At 32.0% G+C, this 25,870-nt stretch overlaps 1 protein-coding gene across 1 annotated transcript; it reads left to right on the top strand.

Annotated features, from left to right (window-relative positions):
• The first annotated feature begins 10,826 nt into the window (after positions 1 to 10,826).
• Positions 10,827 to 13,177, top strand: LOC108220000 (heavy metal-associated isoprenylated plant protein 7). The gene is made up of 5 exons (XM_017393627.2): positions 10,827 to 10,970; positions 11,062 to 11,293; positions 11,482 to 11,684; positions 11,796 to 11,883; positions 12,499 to 13,177. The coding sequence occupies exons 1-5, from the start codon at positions 10,962 to 10,964 to the stop codon at positions 12,996 to 12,998; spliced, it is 1,032 nt and encodes a 343-aa protein (XP_017249116.1). The 5' UTR covers positions 10,827 to 10,961; the 3' UTR covers positions 12,999 to 13,177.
• The last annotated feature ends 12,693 nt before the right edge of the window (positions 13,178 to 25,870 follow it).

The raw sequence follows: 25,870 nt of genomic DNA, 5'->3' as shown, positions 1-25,870 counted from the left end.
TAGTTCACAAGTCGCGCTTTGCGACGACTTATAAAAATTAATATTAATAATATAAAATTAATATTTGTAGAATAAAATTAATTTTATATTATTAAAATCTCGACGCAATACTAATATTAATATATAAAATTGTAAGTTAGACTATAATTCATGAGTGAAAAAATAAAAATAAATTTCTACACATAATTAACGATTTAAAGCAATTTTTCATTAACTAACTTATCTTTCACGATTCTTAGATCTCTATTATTTTACCCGCCACTGATAATTTTGATACCACCCACCTATGTCAATGCCCCTTACGTATGTCAAGCAACCGACAACATCTATATAAATATAAATAGAGATAAAAAATAATATTATATATATAACATGGAGTTTAAGATATTGTAAGTATATACACACACATATACTATATAGATTTATATTAATAATATTTTGTATGGAAAAAAAATACCTGAGCATATATCCTTGTCATTAATACGAACATTAATCATGCGCGTGAGACGCGTGAACTCAAATCCATGTAGGGGTATATTATTGACTCCTTCCTCCAATTTTTGGATTAATTGTCCGCAGAACATCAATTTAAATCCACGCGATAGCGATATATAACTACCTTTGCTTGGAACAACTTAAATCCACGCGATAGCGGTATATAACTATCTTTGCTTGCAACAACCTTTATTTTTTTAATACTGTATAAACATACAGAAACCCACTCTCGTATCTCTATCTCCCTCTCACATTATCAATGGAGTATGAATATGAAAGCAGTGGTACGAGTTCTGGTAGTGGAAGTGGAAATGCTACGGTTATCGCCAATGATCGGAAGTCCGAAAATCAACCTTTTTTATAGGAACTAGAGAAAAAGAAGAAGAAACCATACCTATAATTTTAAAAAGAAGAAAAAACCGGAGAGACCTGGAATTACTAGTGCCATTTTTGTGGTGAAATTCAATTTAGAAGCTATTTAAGAGTGAGGACACATATACTTCAAATTAAAAATATAGGAGTTGCTGTTTGTAAAAAAATCGCTAGAGAAGATAAGCTTGAAATGGCAAAGATTGACGAAGAGTGGGAGAAAAAGAATAAGAATTTGGTCAAAAAGATGTAAAATTATTATCTATGTTTCACATATATAAAAAATTACATTAATTTATTAAATGTTGTAACCATACCTATAATTTTAAAAGGGATAATTAATTTATAGGTCCTTGAACTTTGGCCCATTTTTGGTTCGCGTCCTTGAACTAAGTTTGTCAACGTGCGCATCCTTAAACTTTGTAAATTTTCAACTCAGGTCCCTCCGTCAGTTTTTAACTAACGGACGTTATCTTAAATTTGGGGGTTTTTGATTCGTTGATGGATTGATGAAACTGATGGCATGGGAAGTTTCGGGAGGTCAAACTGAAGAGATTCATGTAGGTTTCGATGGCGGAGGATTGCCAAAATGGTAGCCGGAATCAATGGCCATTTTCCGGCCGCCGGAGAGATTGTCACCATTCTGGCAATCCTCCGCCATCGAAACCTACATGAATGTCTTCGGTTTGACCTCCCGAAGATTCATATACCATCACTTTCATCAATTCATCATCGAATCGAAAACCCATAAATTCAAAACCCTAATTCACTAACTTCCGTTAGTCAAAAACTGACAGAGGGACATGAATTGGAAATTTACAAAATTTGAGGATGCGCATATTGACAAACTTAGTTCAAGGACGCGAACCAAAAATGGACCAAAGTTAAAGGACATATGAATTAATTATCCCAATTTTAAAATAGTAGTTTCATGTCCCTGTTTTCGTATCCGACTCCGTGCAACATAGTGCATATCAAAAGTAATTATATGAAGAGCTTATCATTTATATACGCAAATTATATCTCAACGTTGAGTTCTTTGATTTGTAAGGTTTGTTGACATTTGAGAGTCAATGTTACAGTGAATGTTAGTATCGTGCTGTGTGTTGCATCCACCACCATCACCGGCTGTGGTGTCACCTGTTATAAAATCCACCCATGCATCAATGAATTTGGCTTCTCTAATCATCAAACAAGATGTTCCGAATCATACAGGGAACTGTTTCCACTGCTGATATGAATTGAAATCGGAAAAAAAATGTGTGGGATAATTTTCATTTTTTTTCCGACAACATTACGTGTCCGATAAATTTTAGTACTATGGGCCGTTTGGCTGAGTTTAAAATAAGTGTTTCTTGCTCAAAGTAAAGAAGTGAAGTAGAAATGAGAAACAAGTTAATACTTATAAGTGATTAAAGTGTGTGGGAAATAAGTAGAAGTCGTGAAACAAAAATTAACATTACTAACTTTTTATAAGTGCTTCTACACTTATAAAACCAAAAACTGGACTTAAAAGCCCAGCCAAATACCCCTATATATCCTCGTTTCAGCTGGCGGGTCTATCTTGGGTATTGATGATAAGGAAAAGCTATTAGGATGTAAACTGGGAGAATACATAATAATTCGGAGAGATTGTCACGTGTCCAGCTGTTTTTATATACGGATGACTGTGTCAGGTTTGTGATTTGTTCACCATTCTCAACAGAACTCGTAAACTACAACAGAAGTTGAAGCTTTGATTCACTACAGTTCCATGTACGAGTAATCATCAACCTTTTCATCTGATTTGCCAACCTCCAAACTCACGCAAGTCATCAAAAACAGGTGGCAAATCACAAATGCCTGAATAATTTATATTCTAACTCTAACATTAATTGTCCTAAAGTCGACGAGGAGGATAGAAAAGATATCGAGATGATGGATGTGAAACTCTTTGAGCTTCACGGCTTCTTGACTCTTTTTTTTTCACTGTTAATGCAATGCAAAAGGAAACGCCATGAAAAATATAAGTGTCGGCCATGCATATATTTTTCAATGGTCATGTCCAAGTCAATTCTCACCTTTATCTTTATGAATTAACACCGACCAGGCAACAGTATAGGACTTTTAGGTCCAGTCCCTCCCTCACTCTCATGATTCTATATTATTTTTATATGCATGAATCATAAGATTATAAAGATTTTGAATTCATGATGCATGCAAAAGTTGAACTTGAAAGCGAACAAAATATAAAGAAAAATCATGAATACAGTAATAACATGCCATGCCTTTGATATTCTCTCCTATAATTAGAAGATACCAATGCATAGTTTTAGGCTTAACAAAGAAGAACATGTTAGTAGTAAAAATCTTAAAAACTATATTAAAAATTAGTCAAAACAAATTAATTTTGTTAAATTTATATATATGTGTTTGTGTGTTTCATATTTCAATACGAATTACTAAAATATAAAATAAAAAAAAAATACAAAGCAATACAAGCAGAATGAGAAGCATTGATGACTCCGAGATGTGTCTAGATACAGACATGAGTATCCTACCTAGTAGGATTAAGATGTAAGCGGGTGAAAATCATGGTGGGGGCAAGTTTTGATTTTCAGGACTGTCCAGAGCTTTTCCAAAGCCTGCCCGGCTTTGGAAAGGCTTTAGTAAGTTCGTTCATGATGGATTAGCTCGGACTCTAGATGGGCGAGGCTTTTTTTTTTAATTGATTTGTATTTATGTAATTATATATATACAAACTAGTGACCACATACATATCAATTTACAAATACATATTAAAATCAATTCCATGATCACTATTTACAATTATAGAAATCAATAGTTTATATTGCGTTCGTCACAGTTTTATACAGTAAAATCAACAATTTTTAGTTTTCATAATTAATAATATCTACTTATGTTAATTATTGGTGTTCGATTATTGATAATCATTTGTAATTATAGGAGCGGTAAGTGATGAGTGAAAGGGTGTTATGATGATAAATAATTACTAGTTGTGGACTTGTGGTAAGTTATAATGACAAAGAGAGGTGGCTATTAATGATGGTAGGCGATGGTGACAAGTCACAAATGAATGAAGATAATGATCATATATATTATATATCTATGTATATATTTATATTTCTTATATATATATATATATATATATATATATATATATATATATATATATATATATTATATATAAGATAGTGGTTGTGGGAGCAAGTCCAACAATGTCCTAAATTGATGTCCCAAGTTAAAATATAAGGTCATTGGATGAAATGTGTGCTCCAACAATGTCCTAGTGGTGCCTTAAACCACTAGGACATCCAACAAGTGCCTCATTATTGAGGCACCTAAACTAAATTTCTCTTTAAAATATTAATTTCTCACCATTTCAATGCATCTCTCTCCTCTTACTTCTTAACTTCTCTCCGATACTAATTCAAATAAATTACTAGTTTAATAATAAGGCACAAATATAAGGACATTGTTGGACTTGCTCTGATGTACAAACTGGTGATTTGTGTAGTTAAAATAGTGATTAAAAACTAGTTACGAGTTGATTTCTATTTTGTAGGCTAATTTGGTTTGTATTAGGTTCTATGAAGTCCGCATTTAAGCTGGAGCACTAGTCATCATAACTTTTTAATTAGTTTAATCGTAAAAAATATCTTTAATTATCCAAAATTATCTAATTTATTATTTGTAAGTAGTCATAAACATAATTATCAGTTAATCATTAACATTTTTTATCGTTAACAAACATTAAGATCATTATTCTTCTTATGGGCTATATTTAGAACAGTGTCCGGCAATTTATAAAAATAATTGTTTAATCTTTTGATTACAACAATTATGTTGTAACTGTAGAATATTGGAAGTTTACAAATATTGTAGAACAAAAATATTAAAATTAAAACAAATATATTATATTTTATCCAATTTCGGACAAAATACTTGGACAAATATTGTAGAACAAAAATATTAAAATTAAAACAAATACATTAAAGAATCCCACAAAATCCATTATTTTATGAAATCCAAAAAAATCAATCAGCATTTGAATACCTTTAGAATTTAATAAATTTTAAACAATCACAATTGAATACCATCAGATTTTAATGGATTTTAAACAATCTCAATCGAATACCACCAGATTTAGTGACATAATTTAAAATCTCAATTGTATACCTCAAGATTTTAACAATCTCAATCGAATATCTTCGGATTTCACGAATGAAAAAAATACTTTAAAATCTCAATTCAATACACCCGGGCAAAAAATGACCAAAAGGGGACAAACAATGAAATTCTTGGACATATTTTTCTTTACATATATATCGAAAGCAAACATAAATTTAAATCAATATACTTATATAAAGGAGAAGCGAGTGGCGTGTAGGTGGCGCCTCTCACATCGCTCCGTTCTAATTTTCTAATTTTCTAGAAATTTTGGATGAAAAATATCAAAAATTAGAACTACTTTTTTTAGTTTCGGATATATTAGAAGCAAGTTTCAGAATCTGATTTTGTTGATTTTGTTGATTTTGTTTCAGATTATTTAATTATGGGAAAGACAAATTATTTATGGAATATAGTAGCTTGAAAATTTTAATATGATTTTGTACAGATTATTTAATTATTGTAAAGAGTAGCAAACAAGTCTCTCTGCATCTATAAATACCCGTATAGATCGTAGGGTTTTGGATCATCTAAACACAACCTCCCCTCTCAATATCACAAACCTACCTGATAGTTCTCTTACTCGATTTTTAAAGGAGAAGCGAGGAGCGTGTAGGTGGTGCCTCTCACATCGCTCCGTTCTATTTTTCTAATTTTCTGAAATTTTTGGATGAAAAATATCAAAAATTAGAAATACCTTTCTCTTGCTCGATTTCTAACTTGGAGGTGTCGTTTTTCTGCAACGATAAGTGAAGGCTGTTTATATATTAAAGATTGTTGCAAGCAAATGTAATTATAGACCGTTATATTGGAGTCGACAAATTCAAACATGGGAAAAGAATATAGTCTTGACATGATATTGATAGTTGATGTCAATAAATTTATTATTAGTGATGTATGTTTGTTGGTTATTCTTTTATAATATTTGTTTTGTTCATCGGACATGTTTGTTGTTGTTAATTCTTATATTATTTACTTTGTATACATGAAAGAATTATTCATGCATTATCTGTTTGCTCCGTTCAAGCAACTTTTGAGAGGGTAGTTATATTTAAGTTAGATGTTCAAGCAACTTTTGAGAGGGTAGTTATATTTAAGTTAGATGTTTTTGTGCACAAGTAATCCAAAAAAATTGGAGGAAGGTGACAATGTAAGAACATGATTACTTTTCAAAAAAAAAAACAAATAAAATTAAGATTCGTCATGCTTTAAATTGTTAATTACGTGTATAAATTTATTTTCATTTTTTCACCATGAATTATAGTCCAATTTTGCAATTTTATATGTTAGTATTGGTATTACATCAAGATTTTTATAATATAAATTTATTTTATCCTACAAATATTAACTTTGAAACATTAATATATTTTTTATAGACAACCATAAAATTATTTTATTCTACAAATATTAATATTGAATCATTAATATAATTTTTATAGGACGCTGCAACGCGCGGCTTCTCAACTAGTTATATCAAAAGAAACAAAATCTCTTTAAGCAACTCATTTTTAGTTTTTATTTTAAGAAAGCACCAAACTTACTCTTAGTTACTTTGATAAAAAATTTATTTGATTGGTCTCATGAAAATATTATAAGTATTATTTGTTATCTTTTCTCCGATATTATTGTCGGGCATTAATTAATTATTTTGTTTGTGATTTTAGATATCTCAACGCTAACAAGAAAAATTTGTCAAATTAAAATATTTGATTTGAACTTTAAATTTGTGAAAAACTTAAGCATTTTTTTTTTAAATTTAAATTTCATTGTTTTTAACAGATGTTAAATTAAACTACAGATAGGAAGTAAGCCGTAAATGATATACTACTACCAAACTGATGATTTAATCTAGCTGTCAGTTGTTACCAACGTACCTGGTCTTTTCTTTTTCCTCGTATTCCATGATTTTGATGTTGAATCAGATTTTGACGTTGGTTGTAATTAACGTTGAACTAAAGATTAAGGTGGGTTGGTGAATGTAGTTTATAGTGAATGTACGTGACTTCCACATGCGTTATAGAAATCTAAGTAAGCTGGTGGCACGCACGGTTGATCACGTCGGCCGCCTCATCTGGTCATTATGTATGCATGTCATCCGGTCTTTGAAGCCGCCGACTTGCGTATGTTCAGGTATTCACTGTTCAAACGCCTTCAACAGAAGCGTGAAGCCCGGTTCCTTTTTACGTCGTACAAATGGGCCTAGGTGGGCCCACTGCCACTAGGGTAATATGACAATTGTGTTAAAAACCTACTCCCCGTCCCATTTTAGTTGTCACATTTGGTTGACAACTAAAATAGGACGGAGGGAGTATGTTTTTTTTTACGAAAGACGAATAATTCATTCAAATACTGAAAACCGGCTGCGATAAATCCCGAACTGTCAATTACAATCTGATCATCAAACAAAAAACCAGCTAAACAAATAGTCGTTTTGTTTTCTTCGTTTAACAGATAAAATATTTGAATTCTTCAATGTAAAAAGTATTACAATCATATCTCTGGTAACCCAACTTAAATCAGTTATAAACATAGTAGCATTGTCATTAACCTTCACATAAGTATCATATGTAGCCAAATGTTCAGAATTATCAGTTACATAAACTGATATTGGAGTAACAACTACCTCAAAATAGTAATAATTTTTGGTCGTGAAAGGTGAGATATTGCGGTAATCACCACCGTGCCATATTTGATGTCAGCTTTGCGGATCACCCAAAATAAAATATAAATCCTTCTTAAAAAAATTAACGAAACCCATAACAAAGCAAGCAAAGAGCAAAACACAAAACATCATCCAAACAAAGGACAAAACTTTGATAACAAGGTACCAAACAAGAACTCATCCTAAAATGATCAAATATTGATTTTATTAAAAAAAATAGTGAATATGAGAGATGATGGAAGAACAAAGATGCTTTATCAATGAAGGAGATGAAAATTGAAGAGCTGATAAGTGGCGGCTGAAACTTGAATTTGGAAATCGACTCTCAAATCTGCAAATTCTAATTTTTATTTAGGCGGGGATCTTAATTGAGAGGAGCGGGTGTTAATAATCTATGTTGATAACTCTATATTATTGTTTACGAGTTTTTCTATTCCACTGGTTTATAATTTATTCCGACTAAATTAAAAGTAAATTAAAGAAATATATTTCAGGTAGCATTAAAGTTCGTGTCGCGTTCCTCTTCTTCCATAAATACAATTCACGAGGACGAAAGAAGTAATATATATTTAGCAAGTTGAATACTAATTAAGTAAAAGAGTTTCCAAGAATTAGTTTACTTATTAGAGAAGGGTTTATCTAAAGTGTTTCATGTTTTTTTATTGATTATTGCTCGCTCTTAAATTTATCTAGCAGTTGTTTAGATAAAGTTACAATAATTGACTCATTACTTATAATAAAAAAATTATTATAAGTGAGAAGTAGGTAAGTATAATTATAATACTATGAAGTCTTCTTTGTTTCAAAAGAAAAAATTTCTCTTGAAAAAGAAAGGAAGAGCAATTTAAATGATTTCATAAATTGTTTTCTCAAGATAGAGGCTCGTCATCATGCAAAATAATTATATTTATTGAAAAAGTCACGCATGATCTTGACAACTGATATCAAGAACATTACGAATGGTACTTACGATAGATTTTTTCGTGCGGACAATAACATATAAACTCTTACTGTTACGTCATCTTATCACGTTCTTATTCGCTAACAAGAAAATTGTATTTATTTGAAAAGTCGTGTATGGTATTAATATTATTAAGCACATTACCGTACAATAAGAATACGACTAAACATTCTCGTACGGACAATAAGGGGTAAACTATTACTAAATATTCTCGTACAGACAATAAGGAGTAAACTCTTACTGCTACGTCATTTTATCAAGGTTTTCACCGTTGACAAGAATATTGTATTTATTGAAAAAATCGTTGATGATATTAATGTTGTTGACTATTATCAAGCATGTTACTGTAAAACAATAATACTGACAATAAAATGTTCTCGTACGAATAATAAGAGATATACTCTTTCTATTTTATCATTTTATTCTATACATATTAAATATTAATTCTAATTTATTATATTTTTATATACAATTCCGAAATTTACATATTTCTTAAATATATTTTAACAATTTTCTATATATTTATAAAATTTAAATTATATTTATTTGACTGATGATTTAAATAAATTCTTAATCGCGTCCTTTAGAACACAGAATGGTCAAACAATTTATTTAAATAAACATATACTAATTAATCACTAACAAATTATATATAATTTATTTGCATCATTTTAGATTCCGAAATGATTTGATTAAGATTATGGCAAAATCACATTTGAATGTACATGATTTGAATTTCAAAATATCATGATAAGTGTACAAAACAATAAGGAAACATGTAAAATAAGAAAATGTATAAAACAAGTGAGATATGTCTTTCAAATCAAACAATGATCAAATATATATACATATTCTAATTTGATCATTAGTAAATTATATCTCATTCTTTTACATCATTTTACATTCCCAAAAGACTTGATTAAGATTATAGCGAGAATCTTATTTGTATGCGCATAATTTGAATTTCAAAATATCACCATAATTATACAAAACATTAAAGGAGCATGTAAATTAAGAAACGGTATAAAATAAATGAAATATTAAATATAATTAGATGAGTATATTTATATCTTCTATTATATTATATGAAATAAAATAATTTCTTTCATAAGTTATAGTCTGTGGTCAAGGGGCTGAAAAATCGAAACCGTCACATAAAAGAATTGATATTGTTCTTGTCAAATTAGTTACAAGGGGAATAACGTAATCTCTTGGACCAAAACAACAGAACCCACAGGAACTTGAAACGGCCGTGGAAAGTAGAGTAGATTTGGCTGTGTATGCGAAAGTGGTGAACACTTGAGGTTGCACGTGGCGCTGACACCACCAAAGCTCCGCCACGTCACACTCATAAGTGTGTGCTGCTCCAGATCTAAATGGTCTCACTTTATTTATTTAGTCGATAATGCTAAAATTGAGGGACTGTTTGGTAAATTTATAAAAAGTGAGTAAAAGTTTAGATTAGAAGTTAAAAATAAATTAATACAAGTGATTAAACTGTTTAGCAAAGAAATACTCCCTCTGTATCTCTCATTTCTTTACAGTTACTATTTTGGGATGTCCCTCTCATTTCTTTACACTACTATAAATAGTAAATTTTTCTCATCATTACATCCACTATCTTCTCCTACTATCTCATATTTAACCATAAAAGCTACTATTACACCCACTACTTTCCTCCACTATCTCAAATCTATTATTAAATATTGATAGGTCCCACCACTTTACCCACTTTTCATCTAATTTTACTATTTTTTTTACATTGTCTTGGTCTCCGTGTCCCCCTCCAATGTAAACAATTGAGGGGGACGGAGGGAGTAGAAATTTTGAGATAAAATTTTGGTTTTTTACATAAATGAGTCAAGAAAAATCAAAATCGGCTTCCTAATAAAATAGTTAGAAGTTGCAATTGCCAGACAGGCACTAGGAATCGAAATTTGATTTATGAGAAATGGAGATTTTTTAATAAATTAGAAGATCCTCGAACAGTTACTCAGCTAAAACTCAATCGGTTCTGAATTTAAAATCAAGCAATTTTGATTGGATTTGTATCTCTTATAATAAAAAATCATATATATCCCGATACAAACTGCATTCGACAATCAATTCGGGTCCTTAATTACTGTACTCATTTATTATTATTTTAATTTATTTACCGCTACTGCCCACATACAAGCAGCTATTCTCCACTATTCTTATTATCTCTACTGCATTACATATACATACAAAGAACCCATCACATAAAACATAAATTCAAGCTCTCTTCTCCATCTCAAGCCTATCTCTTCTTGTTGTTGCATCTCAATGGGGGAGGTCTAATAACTCTTCTTTCTTTCATCAAATCAAAGATTTAATTTTTTTAATTATTTATTCATTGATTTTGTGTTTGTCAATGGTTTTGCAGGAAGGAAAGAAGCTAGAGGAGAAGAAAGAGGAGGAGAAACCGATGAAAACGGAGGAAAGTGAGAAGAAAGAGGAGGAGAAACCGGTGAAAGCGGAGGAGAATGAGAAGAAAGCGGAGGAAGCACCGAAGGAGCCACCGCCACCTCCGCCACCCCAAGAAATCGTGCTTAGAGTTTACATGCATTGTGAGGGGTGTGCTAAGAAAGTCCGGAGATGTCTCAAGGGCTTTGATGGTAATCACTAAATTAATGACTTTGATTGTGTGTGTATGTTTCGGTACGGTGACAAGATTTGAATTCTCGACATCTCATCTGTGTCACGGTGTACTAATTAGTTATGAAAACGATAGGACATGTAATGAATTTATTTTTGTTTTGATTAATTGGAATTTTTTTTTTTTTGATTTTTTTTTTCGGTGTAGGTGTTGAAGATGTGAAGACTGACTGCAAGACTCATAAGGTTGTGGTGAAGGGAGAAAAGGCAGATCCGCTTAAAGTACTGGCTAGGGTTCAGAACAAGAGCCACCGTCAAGTGGAGCTGCTCTCTCCGATCCCTCCACCGCCGGCAGAGCCTAAAAAGCCCGAGGAGAAAGAAATTCCCAAACCCCCAGAGAAAAAAGAAGAGGCAAGGATGATTAAAAAAATAAATAAAAAAATATTATTATTAAATTTTAATTGTGATTAATTAGTGACTAATTGAATCTAAGTGGGGTCTGATTAATTTAATTGATTGCAGCCTCCGGTGATCACAGTGGTGTTAAAAGTCCACATGCATTGTGAGGCTTGTGCTCAGGAGATCAAGAAACGAATTGAGCGAATGAAAGGTGATGAATCAGATCTTTTCTCTTTTTCTCTGCCTGCACATTCTTTATCATTTCTCTGATTCTTCTTTTTTGTTATATAATGTTATCACTTGCTTCTTCTTTTAGCTGTATGGGCAAATTTATTTATTTATTATTATTTGCTTTTATTGAATCTAGGAGTTGAGTTTTAAAAAAAGTTGCACGATTCCATATGTATATGCACACACATGTTTAAGAGTTGATCACAATCTGTATATTCTCAATGTGGAATAGAATAAGCACTTGTGGAGATTCCGTTCGACTTTAATGATTTCTTTTTCTCGAAGTGTAGTCTGATTAAATTAGTTTGATTGCGATGAAATTTATGGCGAGTTACACGGTTTAACGACTCCTCTCAACTTTAGTTAAATTTGGTTTTGTAATCTGTGTTTGCTTGAATTTCTTAATGTTGTGTGATCAACTATATATCTCGATGTGTTGTGATGTGGGAAGAAATAATAAGATCTAATGCGCTTGAATGAGCGTATATTGTTTGAGCAGATCATGTTCATTCTGTAGAGCATTAAAAGTATGAGAGAATTTGGTATTAATTCATATTGTGATTATTGCATAAGCACTAATACTTGGTAATTACAGGGGTTGAGAATGCAGACCCGGATCTCAAAGGCTCGCAAGTGACGGTTAAAGGAGTATTCGACCCCTTGAAATTGGTTGAACATGTGTACAGAAAAACCGGAAAGCATGCAATTGTTGTGAAGCAAGAGCCTGAGAAAAAGAAGGAAGATGTGAAGGTAAATGAGGAAGCTAAAGAAGAGAAAAAAGGTGATGAGGGTGGTGACAAGGACGGAAAGAAAGCCGGAGAACCAGCAGCTCCAGAAGCACCCGAAGATGGAAAAGAGAAGAAGGAAGAAGGCGGGGACAAAGAGGCGGCAAAGCCAGAGGAAACTGCGCCACCGGCAGAGAAAGAAGAGGCCAAAATGGAGGTAATGGAGCTGAAGAAGAATGAGTTTTACTATTACTACCCTCCACAGAATTACCAAATTTACCCTCCAAGGGTGGCCACTGAAATGTATGCTTACCCCCCAGCACCACAAATATTCAGTGATGAGAACCCTAATGCATGCTCTGTTATGTAAATTTCAAACAGTGTGGAGGGTAAATTTGGTAAATAAAGAGAGAGATTGAGCACTCATGGACTAATAAGACCATGGCATGGCTAGCTCATCATGAACTCTTTTTGTTTCTTTGGTATCTTGTTATGCTCTGCATGTGACCTTGTCGTATAAATTTACAAAAGAACTGTAGAATTTCATAAGCTCTTTGTTCCTTTTATTCGGTTTACCTACAATTAATAGTTATTAAATAGGAAACTTAGACAACAAAATAATGTGGCTTATATAATATCGTTAAAAGTACTTGTACTAGTTTTTGTTTTGCTTGAGTATGAACACAAGGGATATTACATGTTTGGCTCCAACTTATAAGCTGGGTGACTCTAGGCTCTTGCTAAGACTTCCGCCTAGGATTCCTGACGTATAAGGGTCCGAAATTCTCGAATCCTTCATACGTAAATGTGTGATAGAGTATATATAAAGATTCTATATTAGGATCTCGAAAACGGATTTTAAGTGGGCCCTGCAAACCGTTGAGAATACGTATGTTTATCAGCTTATAAGTTATTTATAAGATAAGTCAAACGGGCAAACGGACATGTAATATAATATCATAAAAGTACTTGTACTATTTGTTTTTGTTTTGTTTTACTCTTACATGTAGCTATCTTTAAGGTGAATGAACATATTTATATGTGTATTTATGTGAATGTGTGAGAGTGTGGTTCTCTGTGTGTGTTTATTCGGGTTTTGGATGCGACAGTGCATCAGTTGATAATGATGCAAGTGGGGGTCTCTGTTGACTGTTGGTTGTGCAGTAAATGAAGTATTAAACATGCAACAGAAACTGAATCTGGGGGTTAATTACAGTGCGCAATAGTTTCATATGTACCTGAGAAAGTGATTGCCATGTTTACTGCACTTCTCTGTAAATTGGATTCTTATTGTGGTGTTATGTAAAGGGAAATATGGTGGTCCTTTAGTTAATTGAAGATGATGTAGCTAGATGCTTGGGTCCAATGCTATCCCTTAGTTTAGCAATAATTATTCCTCTTTAGCTCAATAATTTTATGCAAATCTTGTCATTGGTGTGGTGGCATAACAGTTAATTGCTTAATCGTATGACTGTAGGATGCAAAGATTTGGTATGACAGAAGTAATCTCACCTCTGAGAGTGATACGATGTTTTTGAATCTTTGATGTGCAAAAACTTTGAGTTCTTGTATGCTTATTTCCGACCGACTTGAGATGTTGTCGGTTTTAGTAGATGAAAATTGGGTTTAAAGGTAGATCACATTCATTATGGGTTTTAAGCCGATCACATTACATGGTCAGTTTTAGTCTGTTTATTTATTACTTCCCGAGAGTATTTATTTGATTCTAGTCTATATGTTTATCTTGCCTATTTGATCTTTACTCGGGAATGTTATCTATTTGGATTTTAGTCTATCTTTTTATTGTGACTATGTGATTGGAAATTAGTGTAAACTGATCACTTCTATTTTTAATCCGGAAGGGCCTCTATTTCTTTATCTGAAATTAGTTTAAACCGATTGTCTCATTTTTTGATTGGAAATGACTTTAAACCGACTATCTTTGTTGATTCGGAATTAGTTTGTCTCTATTTGTCGGTCAAAGTTGGATATGAATTCAAACTGACTATCTTTATTTGTTGATTCGGATAGTTTGTCTCTATTTGTCGGTCACCAACTGTTTCTATTTGTTGGTTAGGAATGAGTTTATGGTTTAAACTGATGGACTATTTAATGGTGAAGAATAGTTTAAACCGACGGACTCTATTTGTTGGTCAAGACTCAAGAGAGAGTTTAAACCGACCGATTTTATTTGTTGGTCAAGAATGAGTTTAAACCGACCGACTTCCTCTATTTGTCAATTATAAATGTTAGTCCTGAATAAGTTAAATCGGCCCTCTATTTGTTTTGCAGCGTGTGAAACTTATTTATATATTAAATTAGGGAACTAGACGAAATCCAAAATAAAGTATCCCCTCAGGACAACTTTAAAAATCTGTAATACTGCATTTACACATTTTTCTCTAGTACACAGAACTGGTAGAGGTAGTCTCATCTCTTCTAATCAATTTGCCCTTACACAAGCACATACGTGTATATAAAGGATAGATGATTTAAAGTAAGTTTGTGCACATAGGAACACCAACTACAATAGTACTATATACAGCAACGACAATTAAATACCCAAAATGCATTTAGATCTTTTCCTAAACAATAACTAATAGAGGATAAACAAGATGATATAAAGTTGGACTGAATGGGTGCTACGTGGAATTGTTGATGAGATTTTGTTGATGAGTACGATCCAAAATTACATGCACCCCTTTAAAATATTGGCTGTGGGTTAGCTAGCAAATTCGCTGGTTTATATCCAGTGTTCACTACCGTATTGGTTGCCTTGTCAATTGTCATTCATCAAATCATGCAGATGTGGTGGCAGGACGAGGAATCAAAATTAGTTGTAGCTAAAATCGAAAATGATTATTTGAGATTAGTCCGGACTCAAATTTGTTTTATCAAGTCATTTATCTATGAACACGGTAGTCTCATTTTTGGGCGGTTTGGGTGAGTTTAAAATAAGAGTTTCTTGCTTAAAATAAAAAAATGGAGTAGAAATTAGAAGCAAGTTAAGACTTATAAGTGATTAAAGTGTTTGAGAAATAAGCAGAAGCCCTGAAATAAAAGCTAGCATTCCTAGTTTTTTATAAGTACTTCTTGACTTTTTACACAAACGGTATAAATAAGTGATTCTAACTTATAAATCAGAAGCCCGGCTTTTAAACCGTAAACAAACGCCCCCTTTGTGTAGATGTTCTGAATACGGGAGAGTCTCGTGAGTTACATCTTGACATCGAAAAAGGCGGAACTATTATAAAATCTTGAGTAAACTTCAGAGTTGTAGCCGAAATTTACACCGATTTTCAAAATTTTGGCCAGAATTTCAAATTCTCAAAAAAGTGGCCAAATTTTGGCTCTGCTTTTCAAAAGTGTGGCTACCGTTAAACGTCACTTAACGGAAGCCACATTTTTTTAAAAACAGAGCCAAAGTTTGGCCACCTTTGTGAGAATTTAGAACTCATTTTTACCCTCTGTCCGTTACTCCCGTTAAAAAACGGAGTCAAAGTTCGGCCAGAATTTGAAACTCTAGCCAACTTTTTGAAAATCGGTGTAAACTATGACAACGACTTTGGAGTTTACTCTGAAATCTTTATAAATGTTGAAACTGGGCATGGGCTAGCCCTCCCCTTGTTCTGCAACCGGACATAAAGTGAAAATCATCTCAATACCATCTGTTAAACTACAGTGGGGATATTTAATTTTTACTGTGTTTCTCGAGTCCATTAATGCGTGTACTTTCACTCAACAAGTAGCATCTTTCTTGTAGCTTTTGTGTACCTGATGGTAATAATTGGGCATAGATTTAATAGAGGAGTCCTGTAGAGTGGGGGTTGGCCGGAGCTGCAGAGATTGAAGCTTTTAGGTACTCCATGCATACGTAAAAAGCTGCATGTATCCTGAAAACAATGTACACACTCCCAGAATATAATGTTAGTACTAATAATTAAGTTAAAAAGCCAGCTTGCTCTGTCCATTTCATTTGTTATCTTACATATTTTCGTATATTCATGGACTAATATTGTACATCGACTCATTCAGATGATATGACATTTTTCCCCGTTTGTCCTTGAGGAATTTTATCTCCGTTATTCCTGCGGAACCTAAATTGATTGGCAAGAATATCAATAAGATTCGAAATTGTTGCCGAGTCTATGAATAAATACATTTTAAGGAATCGTTTGGTTCAACATTTTCAGGTATCTAACTATGGATTTTTTTCCATTCTAACTCATATTTGGTGTTTGATTTTATTTTGAAACTCATATCTCAAACCGATAAAATATGAACTTTTCATATCCAAGTAGGGAGGTGGGGGTAGGGAGGTGGGTTTTATGTATGGGTATGATGAATCAATTTTTTTAAAAAAATTTCAATTATATACGGAATATTAATTTTCCAACTATAAGTAAATACAAATTCACTACTACGAGATTTCAAGTAAATTAGCCGACTCCTACTCAGACCAAAAATTTCTATATATCGCAAACTTTACATTCAGTATCAGGCCATTTTGGCGTATAAATTCGACGTTATTATAAAAACAAGCTATATATGTGCCTGGACTAATATGGTGCGACATATTACTAACAAAATATTAATTTGTGCGATCAAAATAAATCACTATCACGGAAATAAAAAGACATATAAACCGGAGATAATAAAAATACAGAAGGTGTTAATAAAAAACGCCGCAACATACATTTAGTCCTTCTCTGTCTGCCTATCTAAACATGGCAAAGCTACAATGTACCAACTTATTTTGCTTTCCTTTCACCAACACTCTTGAAACAGGCGTGCAAATCGACTCCCTTCGGCCTTGTTTAATTAGCATTATTATAAATTCATATAATGACGTTTTTATAATAATTCAATTACTAATATGATTGAATGAAATTTGCAAATTGGATTGTGAATCATAGATGTGACACAAAGGAAGTATCTTTGCGGTTTTATGTTGTAGAAAATGAAAGTACTAAAATTAATTATTTTTTTTCAAGTAGGAACCCGCAGCCGCCTGCAAATTATGTGAATTAAACCGTTTAAATTCTGCTCCCTTCGGGAGTCGAACCTGTGACAAAAAAGATACAAGTCTCCTCCTTTAACCAGAACCAACCCTTGCGGGCAAAAATAAGATTTAGTATATTATTTTTTGGGATGGTGATTCCTTCACATTTATATCAACTTTTCTTATTATTATATATCACGGTTCAGATTAATTTGAGCTAAAACAATTAGCTGATGAAAATATCAAAATTGATATCGCAGAAGATTATAAATTATAGTTATAGTCGATTATTATAATTCATTATATATAAAAAATTAAATTAGATAAACAGGAAGTGAAATATGAGTGAAAAACATGATGGGTCCGTTTCTGTTTACGCAGGTACCATCAAAAAATAAAAGGTAAGAAAAATCAGAAATTAAAACAGTATTATCTGAACCATTTTGACATTAAGCGACTTTAAAAATCATATCAATTGGAACGGAATAAAACATGAGTACTGACAATGCGGAAAAGTAAATTTATTTGTAGCTGCAAGATCCAATGTCTTAATTATTGCGATGGTAATTCTCAATCATTTCATTTTCTCTCATCACTTTTTGCTCACATGTTTTCTCAACCTCTTCATGTTTCACTCGCGAGTGGGACGTGATGGAAGAAAATATACGGTTTTTACGATGTGTGCTTATATGTATATGCTAAACACGAAATTTTTATAAATTTGATTCATTTTTAATTGAGTCTCATATTATAATTGATAATGATGAACCCACTACATATGCAACCACCACACCAATCAAAATCCCTCAAACATATAAACTTTAGCATGTGATTATATGCACATACTAAACAAACCCAAATATAATTATGTAAACAAATGTTTTTCCCTAAAAAATCCAAATATAATTATGTAAACAAACGTTTTTCTCTAAAAAAAAATGTCAGTAAGAAAAAGCTGTTTTTATATTTATTAGATAAGTTTTATCTATTTTTTTTTAGTGAAAAAATGCTACGAAATCTCATATTCCAAAGTTCATAAATTTTACATGGTAGAGACCTGAGTTTTTTTATCTTGAAACATTTTTCAATTTAAAAATTAATTTACTTGGGTTCCTTCTTGGCCCATCTCGTGGAGGCCCAACTGGTAGCACACATTTTTAGCTGTGGCCGATGGTTTCTTGATTCTTGAATGGTTGGTACTAACGACTAATGCAAAGTTAAGGTTGGGCTTACTTGAGAACGTTCTTCCATAACTAATGCCCCAGAGCACAAATTTTTCATTTGGGCCTATCATTTGCTAGATGCATTTGGGCCTTACACTGCTGCATGTAGTTTGGAACCTCGGATTCAACGTGTCTTTTTAAGGGTACCAATTCTACAATTTGAAATTGCTTTTTAATAATTTTAAAACTGATAAAAGATAGTTTTGAAACTTTCTTTCAATACTGAAAAGAAATAGTTTTCAAACTTTATTTGAATATATTCAAGACTAAAAAAAGTAACTTATATTTTTTATACTTTTAATTCAAAAATTTCATAAAATTATAAAAATGAAAAAGACTTATCTAAAAGGAACCACCTACATATCGTTTCTCATTTATATATGTATATCGACTCTTGCTTAAAAAATCAAATTGATATGTTATGCATATTAAGTATCAACATAAGAAGAAAGTAGGAATCAGACTTAACTGTGAAGAGTGAAGACATGAAAGAATAACTAATTAGAAATTAATTAGGTTGATCGGAGATTAATCGATTATTAATTAAATAATCGGAGATTTGACCAATTTAATAAGCTACAAAATATGGATTAATCGATGATTAATTTTAGAATAATGAAAAAGTAGTTGAAATGATATATTTGAACAAAGTAATATGTTTTAAAGTTTCCTTGAAGTGATAAAGACTTACTTTGAATTAGAAATCCAGTGTGGATAATTTTGCAAATTTCTTGTTCAGTAGTCATGACCTCTATGCATAAAAATTACTTGTGTGGAATTCTTATTCACAAACATGATTTTTAACCTGCAACTTAGACTGGCTTACTTCTTGAATCTTAACATTAAATTAGACAGTTAGTGATAGACATTTGATTATTCCCTCTGTGAGCTTAGAGTTAGTATTTTTTAAATTTGGTTTCTCAAAGATACATATGCCTTTTTGCCAAAATAGAAATTAAAAATCAAGTACTCCTTTGAAATCTAAGATGACAAAGTGTCTTGTGAAAATAAAGACCGAAATGTTTTGCTGGTATTAAGCATATTTGCACCAGAAATCATATTTCTTGGTGACTTTTTACAATCTCTGAAAACTGGAGAATTACTTGACTTAATAAAAGAATAATATGCTCTGATGGTGGTTGTGACTCACTTACCCTGAAAAGCTTCCTGCCTAAAAAGATATAAATTTGAAATGAATAAAATTGAAAGACACATACTTCAAGTGATTTCTTATCATAGTTGACTCTACAGCAGAAAGAGTGTTTAAGCATTTTTCTTCTTATCTGACTCACTATTAAGAGTTTAATGACATTTCTCATCCTCTGATCCAAGAATAAAAAGAAACAGTTTTTGAGATTTCTGCAAATTCCAAACCCTGTCAGACAAACTCTAAAAAAGGTCTTCCCCAATGTCTATGGACCCTCACTATCATCCTCTACTGTCCATCCACATCACCACATCTTCAAACCCATCTCAAACACCAAACAATCCTCTAATGCCTCTCAAAAGGCATTATTTGTAAAAGTAAAGAAACAACTTAAGTCTGATGGTCCCTCCGTGACATCAGACCCAAGGGTTTCTTCACCATTCAATCCCTCACACACAGTTGAGCCACCCTCTATGGAAAAACAAGGTGGAGAAACAGCAAAAATTCCCAAATCTCCTCCCAAGAAAAGGAGAAGATTCGTGGCTAGAATATCAAACTCTGATGAAGAGGACACTATACCTTCTGGAGGTGAAGAATGAAGCAACTCAAAGATAGCCAGAGTTTATCAAACAGACTGTGATAGACAAGAAAAGTTCATGTAGAGTAAAATTTGATGGTGTGTGCATCCCTAAGTATATATCAGAAGATGGTCAAGTTGTGGGGATGAATTAGTGAAGCTCAAAGCTGGAGTTCATTTTTAAAGGACATGTACTGGTATACAATGTAGAATCTACAAGGCCTGGAATCATAAGGTTGAGGGATGGAATGGGCAGAAACAAGATAAAAGCTTTAAGAGCTTCCATTTATCAGACTGATGAAGATGATCCAGAGCTGAGATTCATCAAAGCCTAAATGTTTCAAACTCTGAAGGCTGCTGAGAACAATTTGATCTCAGATTATGTGAGAAATCACCATGGGTACAATCTGACTGAGTAAATTTTTTCAGTAGCTGAAGTATTGTAAGTTGCAATTTAATGTATTGTTAAATTCAATAGATGCATTTACTTAATGTTTTTGACATCATCAAATAGAACTTGTACATTTTTAATTATACAAAAATTGGGGGAGATTGTTAAATATATTTGATGATATCAGACTTAACTATTTATTTAGTACAAGACCTACATATCAGAGTTTAACAGGAAATTAGAGTTTGCTGAGACAAAGAAGATATCAGAGTTTACTCAAGGTAGATTTTCTTCAGAGTTTGTAGCGGCTGATTTTCAGGAGTAGATCTGGACTAAATAAAGAAGATATACTCTATGAAGATTCGACAGCTCAGGACTTCAAGAAGATTAGTATAGAATTCTCTGATTGATACCTTTCAGGAATAAGATTAATATCATATCAATCAGAAGATATCTTGTAACTGTGTGCTATATAAATACAACATAGGTTTACACTATACATGTCACTTTTCATATTAAGAATATTATTCTCTTGTAACCTCGCAGCTCTTAGTGATAAACAAACATCTTTGAGAGAGTAGTTGTATTCCACTGAACAATTTTAAATTATGTATTATAAATTCAATAAAAGCTTATTCGAGGATTTACATTGTCTTCTTAATTCGAATTTGATTGTATCCGCTATATTCATCCTCCCTTCAATAGTGGTTTAAGGCCTCACAGTCATTGATTTAACCTTTTCTTAAAAGACTATATAAAGAGAAGAGTTATATCAAAAAGAAGCCGTTAGCTACAAAGTTTAAACAAGGACCTTTTAATTTTATTACTTCGAAAATAGACGTATTTTCATATATCGAAGTAATAATATAAGTCTTGTTCCATCAAGCCTAAAAAGACTTAAAACTCTGAATATTATTTATTTGATCTAAACAGAGTTTTTGAATACAAGTATTCTTTGATTATTTAAGATCATATATATATCAAAGAAATAATACTCACCTTACTCCACATATATATTATCTTTAGCTTGGAGTAAACTATGAAGTATACTTCAATTTATTGTTTATCATTCGAAAAGTATACAAGTTATATATTTTTTATTGAATATTATCATCACTCTCGGCCTAGACATATCTAGTCAAAACATTTTTAAATACAAAATTATTTGTCGTATATATTATTTTCTAAAATTTGTTGTAAGGTGAAGTGAAGTGAGGTGATCTTCGTTTTAAGACCCAAGTCCTAGACGAGCTGATGGGGAGTTAGTCGTCTTTTGAACTATGAGGAAGATGAAAGACCCAAGACCTAAGATCCACGACCCACAAAAGTTTAGAAGTTCAAAGGCTACACCTGGAGATACAACGACTTTGAGGAAGTAACGGGGGGTTAAGTTCCAACACGAGTCTTGTAAGTTTAGTAGTTTACATTTATAGTGAGGTAGTAACGAGGATGTACTTGTCAAGAGTTAAATTTGTAAAGGCTTCTCCACATGCTATAAGGAGTACATTTCTTCTAATATTGAAAAACTCGAGTCCGGGGAAGAACTCGGGGACTAGAAGTAGGGGTGAGCGAGTCGGTTAGGGGTTGCGCCATCGCGAACCAGAATAAATTCTCTCATGAGATTTTTTTTCTTTCTTTGCTCCTTTACTTTCGCACATATTAATAGCTTAGACTCTCGATACATGTTTCAAAAAGGGGATAAACATTTTATTATACTATATTAATTTTTAAATCTGGTAATTAAGCTATTCAACCTTCTTCTAGCTTAATTAACCCTTATATTGGGACCTAACAAGTAATATGGGGACTAGACAGCCTTGCCAATATAATTCCAGATTTCGTAGTGGAATTACCAGGAACAAAGACAGATCATGATGCGATTAGAAAATAGATATATTAGAATGACAAGAAGAAATTTTAATCACAAAGAATAATTTTTGTGGAGTAAAGAGATAGTGCACTTTAATTATTCTTAGGTCAATTGTCCTACATAGGCCAAGTTTTAATTGAGTTTAAATACTTGTTATCTAGTTGTTTGATCAAGTCTTGGTTACGGGAGAAAAACATCATGTAAATGGTTTCAATAAGGAACTTTTTCACCATGATTGAAACTTTTAAATATTTTTCTTTCATTGATTTTACAAACTCCTATTTGAACTTACAATCTTGTGTAAAGGATTTCTTGATCAATTTCTCTACTAAGGTGGATGTCTATTTTCTTGAATGTATAGACTTTCCTTGAGGTTTAGTAATACTTAGTTATGAGTTTGCGAGTTAACCATTTATTATCATTTTCATTTTGTTTGTACACATACTTTAAGTGTCATGTAAATACTTTTCTTGTATCAAAACATGATCTTCATAAAATTTTCAATTTGAACTCATAAAACACTGGCTTGTTTAGAGCTTACAAGTACCAAATGGGTTATAATATTTATATTTCCTAAGTTCCTATATTTCATAATGTGATAATATTTAGGTATTTTAATATGAATTTTGCAACTGACTTAAAATATCATAAACAAAATTATATATATTAGAATTATAAGGAACTAGATGAAGACTTTATTTATAATATTATAACATTGATACATATTGAATTCATAAATGTCTAAATATTGTAGTTGTTTAGAAGCGCTTGACGAACAGATATGACGATCTCTTGTGTCATGGGCTTCTCATAAATACGATCCATGCCAGCAATTATAGGATGTTAACCGAGATAGCCTAAATCACACTCTATTCCAACAATCATGGTTTTCACTCCCATTCCACGCAATTCCCTAGTAGCCTGAAATGAAATTATATATCATTATTATCATGAAAATAATATTTGAGTATTATTTGTATTCTTTAACACTTCAACAATCCTTGTGTGTGTGTGTGTGTGTGTGTTTGACTAACCTGAATACCATTCAAAACTGGCATCTCTACAACCATAAAAATGACATCAAAATGTTCTCCAGAACGGATAAGATCCATTGCTTCCCTACCATTTTCAACAGCATAGGTTTCAAAGTCATGCCTTCTAAGGCATGCAACATGAACCATCCGGCAGACGCTAGAAAAATCCACGACAAGTGCAGACAGTTTCTTTTTCTTGGAGCTTTCAATCTTCTTAGCCATATATTCCTCGCTTTAAAAAACTATATATGTTAACCGATATTTAGTTTTATTTTCATGCAGATCAATTGTTACAAATCAATGCATATACAATGCTTTGAAAATCCAAGTAATAAGTATCATGTTAAATTAGTACAACTACTTTTTTTATTGTTAATAAAAGTGAAATGCACCTATATGCCACTAAAATAACAATTACAACAATAAGGATGTTTAATTAATCGAAGATAGACGATTATACAATACCTAGATCCACGAATCTTTTCAATATGAATGTCACAGAATAGTTATACATATAATTTGATATTAGCCTAAAATTCATAATCATCAGTCGGCTACAGTTGGAAGAAGCAGATCATATTACCTTTTACACACTATCTTAAAACCAGATATAGTGAACAATGGCTATGACCATAGACGCACGACCCTTTATATAATCTTATAGATAATATTTAGATTTTCCGAGATAGTGATATATTATTGATATAGATATAATATGATCTGTAGTGATCTGGAACCGAATGATTCTATAAATGTAACCATATTTCTTTTATATATTTTGGATGCACAAAGATTTTATTAATATAAGTTGTAAAGATAAGTTTGTGAATTTATTATAATGTTGGAAGTTTTTAGTTTATTAGTAAATTTATAATAATAAAATAAGGTTTCCATTATCAATTTTTATAATTTAATAATTTAAGTAATAACTGTTGGGCCTGCCAAGCGTGCCTATCTCCATGATAGTATGATATTGTCCAATTTGGCCCGAGCCTGTGTTTTTTTTGGACATCTTTCAAAAGACCTCATATTAATGAAGTTATCTAGTTGGCTTAAATTCTAGCTTTCTGCCACTTTCACAAGCGATGTAGGACATATTTTAACAATTTCATTTTTCATATATCGGGCTCGACACCTACCGATATCTGTCTCCTAATGTGTGATCCGGTTCCCCATAGGCCCATTTTGGAAGCCTACCTAGGTATCTCACTCCCCTAGGCAGAGTCTCGTGTTGTAAATCTTCAATTATCTATTAATATATGTGAAAGAGTAAAATATATAGAGAAAAGAGCAAGAGAAAGAACATAGAAAATGAATTGTTCTATTAAATTGTCATTTTGATATGTAGTACAACTCCTCTATTTATAGAGATGATTTACAGCTTAAACATTAAGTAAAATCTTGATAAATATGCAAGACTTAGTCTCTAATTCTGGAAATATGCGCATAACTTAATACTCCCTCCGTCCCATTTTAACTGCTTTTGACTTTTTTACACGTATTTTAAGATGTTAAAAAAATTACATCTAAACATGATTATTTTTTATAAAATTTATATCAAATAAAAGTTTAGAGTCTAAACTTTTATTTGATGTAAGAACTGAAATTTTTTATTGAGTGTAGATATTGTTTTTTTACACCTCAATATACGTGTTAAAAAGTCAAACATCAGTTAAAATGGGACAGAGGGAGTATTACTTAGGTGTCCTCTGAGTACGTGTGTACCATAATTAATACTTAAATATGCTTGAAATTAGTGTATAACTTAGTACTTAACTATTCTCGAAGTATGTGCATAACAGAAATGATATATTTGAACAATCACTTAGATCATAACAGAAATGATATATTTGAACATCTGTTTTAACGTCTACTTGAAGTGATAAAGACTTATTTTTTGTCGTCTCTCATAAAATTTCGAATATAATTTACTCTGGTGCAAGTTATTTCCTACATGTGGAGTGCGAGAGCTGAAATGTCACAACTTCTGCTAATCTA

This window comes from Daucus carota, chromosome 5 (genome assembly GCF_001625215.2).
Source record: "Daucus carota subsp. sativus chromosome 5, DH1 v3.0, whole genome shotgun sequence".
Taxonomy (NCBI): Eukaryota; Viridiplantae; Streptophyta; class Magnoliopsida; order Apiales; family Apiaceae; genus Daucus; species Daucus carota.
The sequence above is the reverse complement of the archived record's forward strand: the minus strand, read 5'-3'. Positions and strand labels throughout refer to the sequence as shown.

Coding starts and splice junctions, on each gene's coding strand:
- LOC108220000 (XM_017393627.2), top strand. Junction 11,294..11,481: donor ATGTCTCAAGGGCTTTGATG/GTAATCACTAAA, acceptor TTTTCGGTGTAG/GTGTTGAAGATGTGAAGACT. Junction 11,884..12,498: donor ACGAATTGAGCGAATGAAAG/GTGATGAATCAG, acceptor TGGTAATTACAG/GGGTTGAGAATGCAGACCCG.